This window comes from Cryptomeria japonica, chromosome 5, assembly GCF_030272615.1.
Source record: "Cryptomeria japonica chromosome 5, Sugi_1.0, whole genome shotgun sequence".
NCBI lineage: Eukaryota > Viridiplantae > Streptophyta > Pinopsida > Cupressales > Cupressaceae > Cryptomeria > Cryptomeria japonica.
The window spans coordinates 286,695,901-286,714,190 of record NC_081409.1 but is presented as its reverse complement, the minus strand read 5'-3'; the positions used below and the strand labels follow the sequence as shown (position 1 = coordinate 286,714,190).

The 18,290-nt window shown below is 36.1% G+C and overlaps 1 protein-coding gene across 1 annotated transcript; it reads left to right on the top strand.

Moving 5' to 3' along the window:
- Nucleotides 1-2,017: 2,017 nt before the first annotated feature.
- LOC131043955 (cytochrome P450 716B2) lies at nucleotides 2,018-4,744 on the top strand. The gene is made up of 3 exons (XM_057977216.2): nucleotides 2,018-3,453; nucleotides 3,867-4,054; nucleotides 4,175-4,744. Exons 1-3 carry the CDS (start codon nucleotides 2,457-2,459, stop codon nucleotides 4,469-4,471), a joined length of 1,482 nt encoding a protein of 493 aa, XP_057833199.2. The 5' UTR covers nucleotides 2,018-2,456; the 3' UTR covers nucleotides 4,472-4,744.
- Nucleotides 4,745-18,290: the final 13,546 nt, after the last annotated feature.

The window sequence follows — 18,290 nt, the reverse complement described above, 5'->3', positions numbered from 1 at the left end:
AAAAAATATGATTTTGCCAATAAAAATAAGATAACTATTTTCTACTTTTATGTATAATAAAATATTAAATTACTATTATATATAAACTATGTACTATTTTATTAAAATAGTATTATTACTTTTAAATGATATAGAAATAAATAAAGAATACATGATAACACAATAAAAAAGAATTCAACTTATAAATACAAGGAAATACAACTCAAGTTTTATGTCATTCAAGCTTAAAGTCAAATTCTATCCTTGTTGTGAAGATGAATATATATCAATTTTAAATTATTTTATTTATTGATGACACAATCATAGCATAACATTTCATACTCTATGCTTAGTGGAAGGACACTAATGGTGATCACTTGACTATCTAGGCTTTTGATTATTCTTTTGATGACTCTTTATAGATTAATGATGGCTCCTCCCAAGATGATGTTTAACCTCTTATTGTTGGTGTGACCTCATCAAGCCCCATGGATTCTACTCCACCTCTTGCTATTAGTGTGGCCTCCTCTAGCTCTGTGGAAATTACTCTCATTGCTCTTGTTTTGCTCTAGCCTTTGGTGGTTGATAGTCAACAGTCTGTTCCTAGTGTTGATTGACCCTCTAAGGGGGTTTCCCTCATGATCCCACTTGTAATGATGTCCTAAACAATAGTATTGCTTGGACTATTGTTAGTTGTAGGCAGAAATGTAGTTCTTCCTCCTCCCAAACTCTTCCTTGAGTTGTGGGTGAAATTTCTCCCACCCTTGTTGTGGGTTCCTAGTTGTACTGCTAGTGTGTTGTAAGTGGTCTATCCTGGCCTTTGTTTTGCTAACAATTGTTTGTTCGTGACCTACTGTAAGTGGCCTATTTGGCTTGAGTTTGTATAGGGTTAATGCCTTGTTTTGTTGCTTTTATAATAAAAAACACTCCATACTTTATTAAAGATGTAAGATACTTAAATTAAACACGTTAATAAAGCAATTTCTTCATATGTGAGTCACTATTTAATTTAAATTTAATGTAACATATTAAAGAATAAATCAACTAATGAATATAGAAAATGCGACTCAAGTTTTGTGTCTCCAAGCCTAAAGTCAAATCATATCTTACCTGTTCAGATGAATAATTAAATTTTTTTTTTTTATCATATCTTATAACTAAAACAAATATAACCAATATAGATATTTTAAATACATCTATTTTAAAATATTTAAGATTTCAATCTTGGATTATTTTATTTATTGATGACACAGTCACAACATAATACTCCATACTTTATTAACTATTGAGGTTCCCTCCGAGTTAGACTCTAACCAAGATTCTACTAAGCATTGTGATCCAGGGGTGTGACCTTGTTGTGCCTTGATGTTCCTTCTACGATTTCTTTTGTTCCTAGTCCATCTCTGGTCACGCAAGTTGCTACCTCACAACTACCATCTTCTCTAGTGGTCAATGATTTGCCTCATATTCTTGTTGCCCCTCCTTTAGTTGTTGTTGATCCTCCTATTGGAGGACCACCTCTTGATTCCCCAAGTAATGATGTAAAGGATTATAGCATTGCTTGAACAGTTGTTCATAGAAGGAGAAAAGGTCTTTCTCTGTCTTCCCTTACTCTTTTGAAGGTGGTGAAAGAGAATCTTGTTGTATAAGGTCACAACCCTTCTCTCTCGCCGGTCCTAGCTCCAATCAAAACCTCCCTCTCTTCTTCTTCTTTTCCTCAATCTCACCAGTGAAATTCTCTCCCTTCACCTTGATGGCTGACTTGTCATGGATCCGAACCCTTACTGTAATCAAAACTCTATACTTCATAAAAACCATAAAAGATCTCTCAACATAACCAAATTAAGAATGATTCCCCCAAATATTTGAATGAAGATATGGAACCGGGATCTAATGGTATGGTAAAACGTAAGCAATCAACAATTATACGTAGAGGCAGAATACATTATTTAGCAGCGACCAGGTCAATAAAAGATGGCTTGAACTCGTTCCATGTGACACTGACCAAATTTTCTGTCAACGGTATTCTCTGTCACGTCCAACAATTTTCCACGAAAAAACGTCTGTTAAAACTTTACCTACATGTTTTTCTCCACACAATCTAAGAAATTTCATCATTCAATCTTGAATTTAGTAGCTTACAGCACAAGAGAAATTTCACTCTCTCCTGCCGTGTTCAAATTAATCAGAAATTGGGGGAATCTTAATCTGTCCTTATGTGCTTTATGAATTGTCATTGGATTATATTTATAAAATAACATTTTGAATTGACAATGGGAGTTCGAGAAGATCCAGAAGGCTAGGCTATATTAGCAGATAGAAGAGCATTTCAAAATACCCGATTCTTTCTTGATAGAGAAAAGGAAAGGAAATAGTCTTTAGGGTTCGGTGCAGATGACTGTTTAAATTCCAGGGCAGCGGAATCTCAGATCTTCAGGGTTAAGCCCATTAGTGAGTTCAATCCATCACCCACTGCCATGGAGTTCAACTTTGAGGATTCAATCAGTAAAGCTCTGATTGATCTTCAGAAACCCTCAAGTACCCTGTTTCTCATATTGTCCTCTGTGTTTGCTTCAACCCTTGTTATGCTGATCATAGCCAAGAATGGAAGATCATCCAAAAACCTTCCTCCTGGAAGTCTGGGGTGGCCTGTGATAGGTGAAACAATTCAGTTTCTGAAAGCATACAGAGCCCACAAATCCAAGGAATGGGTAAAAGAAAGGGTTGCAAAATATGGGCCTGTTTTCAAAACATCTCTAATGGGGTGCCCAACAGTGATCCTCACTGGCCAGGCAGGCAACCGCTTTCTCTTCCATAATGATGGGCACAGCATAATGAACAAGCAGCCCAAGAACATTACAAGGATTTTTGGTGAAAGAGGCATTGGTGAACTTTCTGGTGAAGAGCACAAGAGGATAAGAGGTGCCATCATGCAGTTCATGAAGCCCGAGGCATTGCAGAGATTTGTGGGCAGAATGGAGTCTGTTGTTGTGCAGCACTTTGCTGATTGTTGGGAAGGGAAGGACTGTGTTACAGTGACTCCATTGATGAAGCAGCTTACTTTCCAAGTTGCATGTGATCTGTTTTTCAGCTTGAAGGACAAGGAAGAGAGGGAAAGCTTGGCCAATGAGTTTAATACTGCTGTTAAGGGAATTTGGTCAATTCCTGTGGATCTGCCAGGAACTGCCTTTAGGAAGGCCTTTCAAGCCCGTTGTAGAGTGACCAAGAGGTTATCTTTGCTATTGGAAAGGAGGAGAAGGGATATAGAGCAAGGCAAGGTCTCCCCTGATCAAGACCTAATGTCATGTTTGATCACCATGAGAGATGAAAATGGTGAACCCCTCACTGAGGATGAGATCTTAGATATTGTCATAGTTGTCATGATAGCTGGTCATGATACAACTTATAATCTTCTAACTCATCTTGTGAGAGGGTTGTCCTTGGACCCACATATCTATGAGAGTATTCTCGAAGGTATTTGTTTTCTTACATGTAATTTGTTTGGATTCTTTTGTTAATGTGTTTTTTCTTTAATTGCATATCGATTACGAATATCTTATTCATTTGAGCATCAACATGAGACCAATACAAACTCTTTATGAGCAAACACACTAGAAATCACATATGGAAGACCAATTGTCGCTACTTAGAAATCTGCTTTTATCTAGAAACCACCTCCACATTAGAAACCAGCCATGAAAGACCAAGAGTCACAACTTAGAATTCCACTTTAGGTGTCCCTACAAGAAATTGAACTTGGGTCTCCAATGTTTTAACCATTTAAGATCAACCCGCTAGATTTCAATGTGTTTCAGTTCATGATTTCAATTATATAGTTCTTTCATGGTTCCATCTAATTTGAGAGTTTTCATGTTATTGTACATCAGAGCAAATGGCAGTCTTAGAAGGGAAAAATCCCAATGAACCTCTTACATGGGAAGATTTACGGAAAATGAAGTATTCATGGAAGGTTGCTCAAGAAACATTACGTTTGTTCCCTCCTATATTTGGTAGTTTCAGAAAAGCAATTGAAGATGTTGAATATCAAGGCTATGTGATTCCCAAAGGCTGGCAGGTACGGTATTGTTTACTTAGAAGAAATGGGTTCTTTGTAATAATATAATTTGCATATGTTATTTATAAAAAATGTTAGGATTTGTGGATTTGATTTATATATGTAATTTTTATTGAGCAGTTGTTTTGGGAGACGAGCTCTACACATTGGAATGAGGAGATTTTCAAGGAACCTCATAAGTTTGATCCATCTCATTTTGACACTCAAGTTTCACGTTATGTGTTTACACCATTTGGAGGAGGTCCTCGAATTTGCCCTGGTTTTGATTTTGCAAAGATAGAGACGATGATATTTTTGCATCATTTAGTAACCAAATGGAAGTGGTCAATGAAGGATCCCAATGAAAAAATAATGTGTGAGCCTTCTCCTGTTCCTATCATGGGATTGCCAATAAATCTTCAAGCCAAGGGAAAATGATTAATGCACAAATAATATCATTTTCATGTAGAAATTGATATTAGATATTATATATATTTTCTTCATGTATTAAAATAGGGCATATATTATAAAAATTTAGAAGTAACTTGATGTTGAAAAATATTTTGTGAAGATTGAGATGCCATGACCAAATTACCTCCTTTGACAAAGACGATGGCATGCAACTCTGAATGGTAGGTTGTGGTTTTTAAGAGGAAAAGATGATGTGTAGTTATGTCACATTAAAATTGAAGATGAATAGTTACTATATGAGACTAGCTTGTACGATTATTTTGAAGATGGTCTTAATTTACTTTTACTTATGGAGCTGAGAGTTAAATGTTATTATGCCTCAAAGTTCTTTTTGTCACTTCTATAAATTCTATGTTCAACTATGACTCATTTTATATAAAACTTAAGGAAATATTTATTACTTTAACTATATTTGAAAATGAACATTACAAATTTAACACATGTACGCTACTCTAATATTCATCATCTAAATATGAATGTGCCTCTTTAAACTTTAGATCAAGCACACGAGTCTAGTGGAGTTCAAACATACCTTGTGCTCAACAATCAATGTGATACATGCCTTTGACTAGAAATGATACATGAAATAATCTTATGATAGAATTAAACATGCCACATATACACCACATCATATCAATTAATTGATAAGATTGTTAAAGAATCTTACTTTTTTTAATTCCTATACTAGAAATTTTTCATGTTAAGACCCCTTAGATTAATATCTAAACAAAATAATACAAAATATTACTATTTCTACATAAATATCTTTAAAATTAAATATTATTCAAATTTGAATTCATTATTATATACTAGTTTTTATTAATGTCACATCTTGCCTTTTTCCACTTTAATATCCTTGTTCATTAATTGAGTTGTAAGGTTAGATTTTAATAATGAGTTAAAAAAACAAAAGTTTTGCTTAAGAGAATAAATAGTTACATTTCATATATGTAAATGTATGCATATAAATGTACTTATATTTCTCTAATAAATGGTTGAAATTCAAAATTAAATTTTATAGATTTAATTTGATGATAAATATAAAATATAAATTAAAAGAAATCAAAAATATAATATAAAAATAAATTAAAATAATAATAATAATGAATTTGTAATGGATTGTATAAGAAATAATATCATGATTTTATGTTATTGAGGGGGCTAAAAAATATCAAGTTTTGACTAAGTGTGATCCATCTAGTTTGGTGGATCTAGTAATGTAGATATTTTTTAGAGGTTGAGCTTTTCTGACTAGGGGATTGGTACTTCTATTGGTGGGGGAGGTATGTAGGTTAAGGAGAACAGACGTAGATAATCTAAGAGAAAGATTGATCATGTAGGCCATTGGCTTCCTCCTCCTCAAGGTGTGTTGAAGATAAATATTGGCAGCTCTTCTCATGTGAATCATGTTCATGCAGGCATAGGTGGTTGTAGAGGATGGGAAATTTGCTACCCTCGAAGTGATGAACTCCAAGGAACAAACCGATCTTCACTCTACCTCACTTAAACTAGCGCTAAAGGTGAGCCAGGGGATGCAAAATACAAAATTAAATAAATAAGCTATAGACAAGGCTTCTAGACGACTCTGTTAAGCCTTTTTCTTTGGGACGAGCGCACGAAACTAGGAAACCATCATGACGCACTACCGTCTTGCACAGATAGAGTATAGAGACCATAAAAAAGGCACAAATGCGACCATACAACTAGAGAAATGATATTATAATAAGCAAAATAAGCAATACAAAATGTGAAAAGCTAAAATAAGATAGGAAAAAATGAAGGAAGCTTACAATTGGTCCACGATTGAAGCCTCTAGCAAAATTAAATCCTTCCCTCAATCATGAACCTTCACATAGAGAGAAGGAAAAAATGTTTGGGGTTGTTTGGAGACTTGCCTCAGTCAAGTCCCTGTTTTGGTGTTTCCACCTCCATAATAGCTAGCTAGATAGATAGATAAATATATAAATAGAAAAGAATATGATTTGATAGATAAGGGATGTGATGAATCCCAAGATGATCAAAGATGTAAGAGAGATAGAAAGATATTACTAGCAAGGCTTGAGAAAGCCAAGAAAGATACAAAGAGAATTGTGACAAGTTAAAGATAACTGTAACAAACTAGAGACTATTGTCACAAGCGAGAGAGAGAGCAAGAGAAAATCGTAAGAGAACCTATAGAGATTGCTTGAAGAATTTAGCACAGCAAGCTAAGAGAGCTTGCATGAATGAAAGATATCAATTTAAAAGAGAGAATAGGAGGGAAAAGAAGGGGCTAAAAATGCACAAAACCGAAATTTGAACATTAATATGCCGTAGGATGAATGCATGGTGTGCAAACGTCCACACGACACACTAGTGTCCAAATGAATCAGGCTAAAAAATGACAAGTGGCAAGAGAAGCATGTGGCTAATGTAAAATTGAAGTTGAAATATAGCTGCTAGAAAGGGTGTTTTGAGGATCCCAAGAGGGAAAATTCTGATGCAAGGGATGAAATGAGCCTACTCAAATGCTAGGGTAATGGAGACTAAAGTGGCTACAAAATTGTAGTTGGAATTGCAAGGGGGTATGCAATTTTCTACTCTACATTTTGTCCCCACTTTAGTGGGCTTATGAATCACCATGAATATGCACGCTAAACGAAATCTATTGAAAAAAATATCATCATGACCCCAAAAGGATATTGTAGAGGAAGTAGACAAATCTTCGAGCCAAGGAAGCATGCCCCCAAGCTAAAGACCTGCAAAATAAATGCATTAGACAAATAAATCTGCACGACAACAAGGTTAGAGAATAAAAACTTCCAATATGATGGGGTTAGACCTTGATAAAAATATAGATATACAAATAAGAACATGGATAGCACAGAAATGAAAGCACATAACAAACTAAAGTATTTGAGTCAACAAAGTGATAGAGATCTTGATGTAAAAGGTTGTCTTAGTACTATGCGTCGTCCCCAAAATGCAAGAAACCACACATAGAGGAATTCTAAAAAGGAGAGAAGAATGTAAGGATCAATCGCTTCAAGGAAGAATGCACCCAAAAGTCAAAGAAGCAACTAATGTCGAAGAGATAGTACATGACCTAGACACTAGTTTTCTCTGTAGCTAGTGACCATGTAGATGGTAATGATGAAAAAGATAGATCATAGTCTAGCAAGTTGTTCTATGCTAGGTGACCAAAGATAAGTAGGACCAACCTTGATATGAAGGAAAGCCACTACCAAGATATAAGTAGAACCCACTTTGCTATGAAGAAAAGCCACTACCAAAAGATAAGATGCTCAGTAGAACCAACTTTTCTTATGGAAGAGAGCCACTACTGATAGAGATAATTAGATGCTATATATGACTAACCTCACTATGGAGGGAGTGTTGGCAATTGACTCTCATTTGATTGGTTTCATATGTTGTCATTGATGGCAACATGTTCCGGCTTCATTCTTTGGTTTGGTTGTTCACCGACAGACACTTCATCGGCACCGACATGTATCTTCACCAGTAGGAAGGATTCTATGGGCACTGGCATTGAAGGCCGACATGACTTACACACAGGATACCGGTATAGGAGGCCGACATCATTGGGAAATCTAGAAATCGGCAATTAATTTTGATATTTATGTATATATGTAATGAGCCGACATGTATAATCATTTTATAATTATATATGTAAGCCGACATGAGTCGTGAAGGATTGTAAGGGTATATAGGTCAGTTGATTAGATCATTTTGTGAGATGTAAGAATGTGTTGAGATATATGTTAGGATATGATGGAAATATTTGTAATTGAGGATGTTGTAATGCGAAGGTTATTCCAGTAAGGGTTTAGAGTTTCAGAATCGGAACAGTCAGAGATTGAAACGGAACTCTATCAGGCATAGCAAATGCATTAAATGAGTTCAATTTTATGTTTTCTTATTCAAAGTGACTGTAGTTAGTGAGAATCCTTTGTGTTGAGTAGTGTACTCTAGGCTGTAAGCCTTCCTGCATGTGTAGGCCCCCATACTATGTAATATATTATCATATGGCCAGTGGATTGATATTTTGGGTCACAAATCCCACCATGGTTTTTCCTCTTTGAGGTTTTCGACATATAATTCTCTGTGTTATGGTATTCATTTCTGTGATTGTCTTATTGATTTATTTACTTCTTTCAATTATATATGTATTGGTTTACCGGTTGGTGAATGCATGTTACAATAAGGTTAAATTTGAACATTCCAGTAGAACACTGATTCACCCCCCCCCCCCCCCCCCTCACAGTGTTCTTGGATTCCAACAATTAGTGTCAGAGCCTTGTGCCTCCGAGGAATTCTAACAACTTGAGGGAGATCCTGAATCTGAAATCCATGGTAGCACTTGAAGATTATGATGCTAAAAGGATGAAGAACTTGAAGTTACACGATGAATGGAATTCTGCCAAGGAATTCATTCTTTTCCTACAGGAGAGGCTGTCATCTGTTCAAGCTAGGAGAAAGGAACTTTTGCAAAATCAGGATAATGAAGATAAATATGCCCTTAATGAAAAATGTCAGAAGCCGAGTCAGGAGAATATAGTCATGAGGAATGAAATGAAAACCCTAACTATGAGGATGTCAAAGGAGATTGAAGACCAGAAGATGAATGAAGAAAAACTTGGCAGATCTTTGAAAGATAGATCTAAAGAATGCACTCGATTGGCTCATGAAAATGATATGTTGAGAACAAAATTAGTGCAACCCCAAAGCAATGAACAAGAAATTGAAAGACAAATGGTAATTCTAAGAGATGACCTAACTATTGCAAGTGAGTACAAGGAAAAATTCAAGGTTAGTTGAGCACAACTTGATGAATTATTGAAAAGCCAAAGACATAATGTAGATTCCAGTAGACTTGGATTTGAACAAGGTCAAAGCTCCAGTACTGCAAATGAAGATCAAAACCAGAAGACACCGGTAAGGCAACTTAATGCTTACAAATTTAATGGTAGATGCTTTGTTTGTAATAAATTTGGTCACATGGCTAGGCAATTTAGAAATAGAGCAAATCAGAACTATAATTCTACTCCCGGTCAATGTTCTAAATTCAATTAGTATGGTCATAAGACACAATATTGTAGAATGAATGTAAAATGTCATACACGTGGAAAATTTGGACATATGGCTAATCAGTGCAGGTCAAACAATTATACCGGTTATAGAAAAGCAACTCAAAATAACAATGTTACATGTTATGCATGCAACAAGATTGTACACATAACCAAGTTTTGTAGAAGTAAAAATCCATCGGTTAACAATGATGGATCAAATGATAAAGGGAAATAAAAGGTCAATGAAATCTGGCAAGATCATACCAATAAATGGGCCAGGAAGTCAGATGATCAATTAGTAGATGGGAATGCTTGGTTACTCAACTGATAGAGGAGGTTGCTTCTGCACCGACAGGAAGCTCATTCGGTAATTGAGGCAGATGCCTCAGGGGTAGGCAAAATTCATGAAAATATTACTTAAGCCCCAGGAAGAGGTTCTAGAAATTGGAAAAGTTTATCCGGTATGGAGATGTTCGACCGAGATCCGGTATGTTCCACCAGAAGTCATTCATATAAATGACGGATTAGGGTTTCTTGAAGGTTAAAAGGTTGAATCCACTTCATTTTTTATCACCTTGCATTCAAAGCGATTAAGAGCGATATTGAGAAAGTCTAAGGGGATTCAGTGTGATCTGATATCTTCTTCAACGATTCCACCAACGATTGGAAGAGTTCTCTAGGGTTTCATCGGCAACCATTTCTCAGGTACTTATCGAATTCATCTTTCATCATGGAAGCGAGATCATCCTCTGCACCTACTTTTATTGCAAATCCAACTATTGTCGGGGTTAAGGATCGTCTTAGGCCAACTTTCAAGCAATGTTTGCATATTGCCACCTTGGATGATTTAGTTGGCGCATTTTCCCATGTTCCGGAAGGAGTTGTTTATGTGGAAGATGTCAGAGCATACATTCACTACCACATTGAGGATCTGGGTACCAGTGACATCAAGATCATGTATATGAGCGAGTTGATGGGAGACTTTGGAAAGATCAAGCCCGAGTATAAGCACATTGAGGATCTAGGGTTTACTGACATTCTTGATATCCTTGAATTTGAAGATGAGATCATCAGATATGTATTGAGCATAGTTTATTTGGTTGGACAGACCTTATAAGATGAAAAAGGAGGCCATTAGGGACATCACCGGTTTGCCGCAAATTGGTCAGCATCCAAAGATTTTTTTCTCAAATGATCAGGTTAACAAACTCACAGTGGCAACCTCAGAGCGACGATCGATGAGGGTCAACACCATCACTGATAGAGACATCAGATTTGGCAACATGATCATTGGGCATAAGGTAACTCAATCCAATCTTCTCAATTCTATTTCTAGCTCTACATATATGCCGTACATAAGATCATGAGGGAAAATGAAAAGATAGATCTCTATGGATGGATGTTAGATGAGTTGTTAATTAACCTTGGGAAGATCAAAGGAGAGAAGAAGGGTATATTCCGGTATGGGAATCTTATTGTCTGCTTGATGCTATTTTTCCTTAATGAAAGTCCCCAGTTTTGGGAAGAGACAATGGGCATTTGATATCCCGGTAGGCAAACAACTGAAAAAATCTATTGCTACTTTGGGTAGTCAACGAGATGATAAGGTTTGGGGTTATTTCAAGGCATTTCAGAAGGCAATGCAATCTAGAGAGAGGGTTCCTAAGCATACTATTGAGAAATACTCAACCAAGATCTTATTTATGGTTAAAAAGGATGAAACCTTAATGGAAGCAGTTAAACCCCGAAAGATATGGATAGAAGAGATGGGATATGAGGTTGATACTGAGATTCTGGATGCTTATGTCAAGATGTTGATAGATGCTCCTATTGATGAGACTAAAAAATCCTTTGGTACTACAAAACAAAAGAAGCAAGAGGTTCAAACTGAATTCAATCAGAAGAAGAGGGAGAAACAGCAAGACAAGGCCATCAAATTTGTTGAAAAAGTATCCTAGGACATCAAGGCCTTAATGGATGTTGTTCTGACAAAAGGAAGGAAGAGGAAAAAGCATGAAATATTCATTGAGCCTATTCCATCAAACTCTGGAACTGAATATGACACACCTTTAGCATTCAAGAGGGTATTGAGGAAGAAAGGCGAGGAGAATAAGGAGGAAGCAAGGAAGCAACCAGTAAGGAAGGTCACAATCAAGGTACCGGCAAGCAAACCTGAAAAGAAAAGAGATCCAAAGGAAACATCTCATATACCTTCTACACCATTCGGTACTGGAAAAAGAAAGAAGACGGATGACACAAACCTTGCTATTGTATCCGGTAATGTAACTATTATCCCACCCAAGACTTGTGTAGAATTGATAGATGAAATCACTAAGGATGGTATGTTGAAAAATGTACAATTCTATTATGAGCACTTAGATGATGATGAACAAAGAGAAATTGAGGAAACAATTTTGTTATACTTGGATATATTTAAGAAATTTTTGTTGGAAATTGAGAATCAAATACCGACACAACTATATGACAACCTAGATGCTAGGAGATTATTAGCTATGGAGGAGGACAAACACATAAAAATTCAAGAGTTATTCACTATTTGTGGATCCATTACTCCAAATGAGTTGGATATGACACTTGAAGTTGCAGACAAAATAATTTTTTGAAGTAAGCACATAATAGTTAGTCTTATGTCAGGCAGGGTTAATGAAATAATCACCGAGACCCACAAGGCATGCGTTCAATTCTTTATTGACAATCCTAGTTTCTACACTTGACTGAAAGCTAAAACTGACACTACTGACATCCCGGTTGAAGGCAAAGACAAAGGTCTAGTAGGTACCCCACCTACAATTTTGAAAGATAATAAGGCATTGGATGTAGAGCCCCTGGTAGAATCTAATGTACAAGACACAAAGGTGATACCGACAAATGTGGAGATACCGGAAGATTCACAGAGTGTACAGGTTACAAATGTTGAGGATAATAGTCCTCCACATCAAAATGTATAGGTTAAGGACAAAGTTCATGTGGAACCGACAGTAACTGATACTGCACCAAGTGGCGAAGCCACTAGTGCAAAAGATGAAGTTATTAAAGTTAATCAACCATTAGAGGAGAAGAAAGAGGAATCCGGTAGTGAGCACATCATTGTTGTCAATTGACACCTCACTGGTAGAGCAGAAGACCACAACTGAGATGAGTTATACTTAGCTCATGATGATGACTTCTCAGAAGATGATGAAGGAAGGATCAGTGGACAAATGAATGAATAATTGATCAATCAATCCCAATTGTGCACAAACTTGTCCCGGAGTGCCATTTTGACAAAGGAGCAAGCCCATCCGACAACTCAAAATAATTACTAAGCACATTTCTAAGTATTTTCAATCACTGCAGCAGATATCTAACTGATAGAAATTGGGGAGATTCACACAAGCCAAGAGAGCTACTTTTGATCAGATGATTGAATCCGAGCAGAAAGAGATTTCTGACAAACTGAAGTTAATTGATAATGCTTTAAGGCAATGTACTAATATATACAGAGTATGTTGTAACACAAGATTACTTACTGTAAATACAGATAAAGGGATTAAGGATTCTCAGGAGATAATTGTAGGTATAGTCAATTCTTTTGATGGTTCCTTGAATCTTTGACTACATTGATGGATAGTGTCGTGCTCTGTGAAGTGTACCTGTACTTGCAACCACAATGCACTCAATAAATCATTACAAGCAATGGTTAGAAAATTGAAACAATGGAAGACAAAACCATAGCTAATCGACTTATTGCCTCCTAGTAAATGCAAGTATGAATTTTTCTCTCAGATCTTAGTATGCAAATTCCAGTGACTTGACTACACTTAGATGGAGAATTTGAATGCTGAAAATGCATGATCTAGCAAGAATAGCATGATTAAGCTATATGAATGATTGATTATCCTAGCATGATTAAGCTAAGATTTAAGCTAAAATGAGCATGATAACATTGCTAAGAATGATAAACTATAAGCTAGATGCCTATAGTAACAATGAAAATGATGAAATCAAATTGGGACCCTTATTGCTCCAAAATGAGGTCTATTTATAGGATTTCCCAAGGCTAGGGGTGAGTTGGCATGAATCAATGGTTGAGATTGATCTGAAGATATCAATGGTTAAATTGGAGGAAGTTGGCAAAGGGAGTTGGAATAAAGGGAACACTTAGTGACAAGTGTCACAAAGGTTCTAGAAGATGTTGGATGAAAGGGGACAAGGTGGTAGGTAGAATGGGTTAGGTTTAGGAGTGGTAGAAGTTAGGAGAATTTGAATTTAGAAATTCAAATATTAGGAAAATGGCTAATTAATCTCAACAACTCATGATTTGATTTGTTTTAATTAATTAGGAGATTTAGAAGAAATGATTTTGCATGGAGGGAATTAATTAATTAAAGGGGTGAAATGAAATGAACCTATTTAATAAATCCTTAGATTTATTAATAAGTAGATGAATGAGAGATTTAATCAAATTGCTTAGTGAATTCAATTAAATTGGGGAGGAGAGATTAATTAAATAATTGCTTATTCAATTAATTATCTTCAGACCATTTTTAGGTGTATACATTTTGCTCCTCTTTGAAGCGAGGTGTGATGACGTGTTGATTCAAAGAATAATCTCATTTTGATGATGGTATTGATTTGATAGGATGCCCCATCTCTTGATTACTAAATTCCAGTATAATGATGCCCCCTCGGGAGATCAATTGAGATAATTGATCTTTGGAGTTTTTGCGAGATTGATATCTCGATAGATTTGATTTGATTTCTGCAACTATTGTTTGATGAAAATACGAGTTCTTTGATTAGCTTGATTGCCTAGATCGGTAAGATTGAAAAATCTTGATTGATTTGATTTAGTCTGGTTTCAGGAAGGATTCATCCTGTATAAGACATGGATGATCATAACATCTGGTTTCAGGAAGGATTCATCCTGTATAAGACATTGATGATCACGTCTGGTTTCAGGAAGGGTACATCCTGTATAAGACATGAGTCAGAATCAATTTGTCAGGTGTCAGAAAGGATTCATCTTGTATAAGACATGGATGATCATAACGTCTGGTTTCAGGAAGGATTCATCCTGTATAAGACATTGATGATCACATCTGGTTTCAGGAAGGATACATCCTGTATAAGACATGAGTTGATTAGGTTTGAGTGATTGATTTCATTTGGTAAGATTGATTAGATAAAAAACTGACAGTTTGTTGATATCAGTTGCAGAAATTTTTGGATATGCTGATGTTGATGAATTTGAGGGAGATAGCATAAGATTTTTGCTGAGTTGACAATATCTGGAGAGATATGAATCATCATTTTGATTGCGTATACACTTTTGATGATACTTTGATGATTCCTGCGATAGATTTAACCTTGGATAAAAGGAGCTTTTGGGATCCATGCAAGAATGAAATGCAAGCTAAAATGCAATGGAATGCAAAGCTACGACTAGACCAGTCACTGGATTATTTTGCATTTTTGTCATCATTGAGCTTTTGAAATGTGGGAAGTGAGTGCAAACATTGATGGTATAATTAAACCATGATGACCTGAGCACTTCTTTCCTGGATTTTGATATAGCAAGTTAACACAAGCATCGAGGTATAATTGAACCAAGATGACCTGAGTGTTGTTTGCGTAAAACAGGCAGTATTAATCATTTCAATATGCAAATTGGAAATGTCTTCAATGATACTTAGATGATCATGTCCTGAGACAAATTTGCACATATTCATGATTAATTTTCAGATAGCAGACAAGAAAAATATCATGTTTCTTCCTTGTTCCTCTAGTCAATGACATCCTGGAGTCACTCAGAAATCATGATAGCGAAAAGCAATATAGAAAATTTGAACAATCATGTTACAATCAATCATTCTAAAATATATTATCCACTGAAAAGTGTGTGATGTGCTTAGATTGATTTTGTGATAGCTTGATAGTTGATAGTCTGATCTTGTGTTCAATGTTGGATGTGTCTTAGTTTTCGCTCGATAAGATTTGTCTAACTGTTTGGTCTACTTGTTTGATTAAGCTCAAAATTGATCAAAAGTTTGCCCCCAACTAGGTGTAGGATTTTTGCCCCAAGCCTAGAAACAAATTTTTTATGATATATCCAATGATCCAAACCATGGTAAGAAGCCACCTGGGATGCTTGCGTATGTATAAAGGCTTCATGATGATCAACGCTGATGGAAAAATGAATGCAAGCAGAAAAATGCATGAACTAATAGATGGAAGAGCCAGCCGACAGATAGCGCTTGTTTGCCAGGTTTTCACCATTTGTTTTTATTGCACTTTTTCTGATATTTGATTTTTAATTTTTTTTTTTTATTTATTTTTATTTTTTTAGGATTTTTTTGATTTTTCACTGTTTTTGTTTTTTTCTTTTGATTTTTTCAGACATAGAACCTCTTCAGGTGCATGCTATTGATAGGTTCCTCGAGCTGATCTCCATCCTGTGTTGATAGCTGATATGCTCCTGATCCAAATATTGTTGTGACCACAAATGGACCTAACCAGTTTGGTTCAAATTTGCCTTTCTTTTCTCGATTTGCCTGGTTGCGTGGATTTTCTTTTAGCACTAGTTCTCCCACTTGAAAGATTCTTGGTTTAACCTTATGATTATAGCTCCGACACATTCTTTGTTGATATACCTTTAGATGATCAAAGGCATTTTGTCTGCCTTCATGGATTAGTTCTAACTCTTGCAGTCTAGATACTCTTTGTTCTTCATCTGGGATGAGTCCTTTTAGTGATACACGTAGAGAGGGTATCTCTACTTCGATTGGCAATATGGCTTCTGATCCATATACAAGAGAGAAAGGTGTGGCACCTGTCGGTGTGCAGATACTAGTGCGGTAGGCCCATAGAGAAAGATTCAGTTGAATATGCCAATCTTTCCCAGCATCATTCACTATCTTTTTAAGAATTTTTAGGATAGTTTTGTTAGATGCTTCTGCCTACCCATTTCCCTATGGATAATATGGTGTGGAGAATCTGTGCTGGATTTTGAACTTCTCACATAGCTCTTGTACATCTTGATTCTTGAATGGTCGCCCATTATCAGTGATAATGGTCATTGGTATTCCATAGCGACAGATGATATAGTTCAAGATAAATGCAACAATTTGTTTTCCTGTGATATTGATGAGAGGTACAACTTCAATCCATTTTGTGAAATATTCAGTAGCTACTAGGATGAATTTATTTCCATTAGATGAGGAAGGATTTATCTTTCCTACTAGATCAAGTCCCCATTGACAAAAAGGCCAAGATGTTGCTAAAGCATGTAGTTCTTGTGCTGGTGCGTGGATCAAGTTCCCATGGATTTGACATTGTTTGCATGTTCTTGCTATCTTAAAAGAATCTCATTCCATAGTCGGCCAATAGTAGCCCAAGCGTATGAGTTTTTTTGAAAGGGTAAGACCACTTGAATGAGTGCCACAAATGCTGTTATGGACTTCATGTAAGGCCTTCTCAGATTCTTCTTGTTCAAGACATCTTAAGAGAGTACCGTCTAGACCTCGTTTATATAGGGTATCTATGACGAGAGTATAATGGGAGGATTGGCGAATAAAATTTCTCTTTTGATTTTTGGATAGGTCAGGAGGTAAGATATTATCTTTCAGGTATGTGTAAGTTTGGCCATAGCGGGAGGAATCATGTCCAATGAGTTGACATATGGTTTGGGAATCAGGACAATTATAGGCAGGATGAAACAACTCTTCAACCAGGAATTCATAACACTCTTGATTTTCCTGTGTCTGCAATAGAGAAGCAAGTGTAGCCATGGCGTTTGCTGCTTTGTTGTCATTTCTGGGGATCTGTTCAAAAGTTATTTCTATAAAGTGTTTCTTGAAATCATCCACCATCTTTTTATAAGGCATGAGTTTGTCATCTTTGGTTTGATAGTCATCATTGATTTGATTGATGACAAGCTGAGAGTCTCCAAAGACTTGAAGTTGTTTAATATTCCATTCTACAGCTATTTTGATACATAGAATGCCTGATTCTGATTTATGTTGTGTTCCTTTAGTGATGCTTGCTCTTGATCCATGATGTGTTCCTTTATTGATGTCTACTCTTGATCCATGACTTGTTCCATTATTGATGTCTGCTCCTGGACTGATATTTGGGTGATGTATTGTAAGATATGGATCGAACCCTGGAAAGTCTATATATGACCAGGTAAAATTGACTTGCCATCTTTGGAATGGTTTCAAGTATTTCTGCCTTGCTAGTTCTGATAGAGAGATTGTTGCTGCTGGATGTAGATCAGTTGTGCCAATGATAGTTGCCTTTGCTAGTGCTATTATGATAGATAACTTCTCTTGATAACATTCAGGTAAGGTGTCAAATCTCCCATCTTCCAGTGCCTCAAGGAGGTTTTCACCATTGGATAAGTCCTTTATTTTTTACTTTTTCCCGGTCTGATATTGCCAATAAATGGTTTTTAGCATTAGACCTGATATTGTTTTCTTGATTTTCACTTTTGTGACTAGGAGATTTGACATCCATTTGACTCAAAGATACGTTAGCGGAATCCCTGGTAAAAGTTGTTGCGGGTTTGATTTCATCAAGATATAAGGATATGGCATGGTCATTAGGTAAGGTATCAATAGCAATGTGTCGTTCATTTTCCCAATCCATAGGTTCAGGATAGCTTAATGGTAAAGGATTTTCAGGTTGAGATGTTTCAAAGATATTAGGGGTCATGA

What these genes read in the sequence shown, in the direction of transcription:
- LOC131043955 (XM_057977216.2), top strand. Translation starts at nt 2,457, where the DNA reads ATGGAGTTCAACTTTGAGGATTCAATCAGTAAAGCTCTGATTGATCTT. An exon ending in CTATGAGAGTATTCTCGAAG is followed by an intron (nt 3,454 to 3,866) that starts GTATTTGTTTTC and finishes ATTGTACATCAG; the next exon opens with AGCAAATGGCAGTCTTAGAA. An exon ending in TGATTCCCAAAGGCTGGCAG is followed by an intron (nt 4,055 to 4,174) that starts GTACGGTATTGT and finishes TTTATTGAGCAG; the next exon opens with TTGTTTTGGGAGACGAGCTC.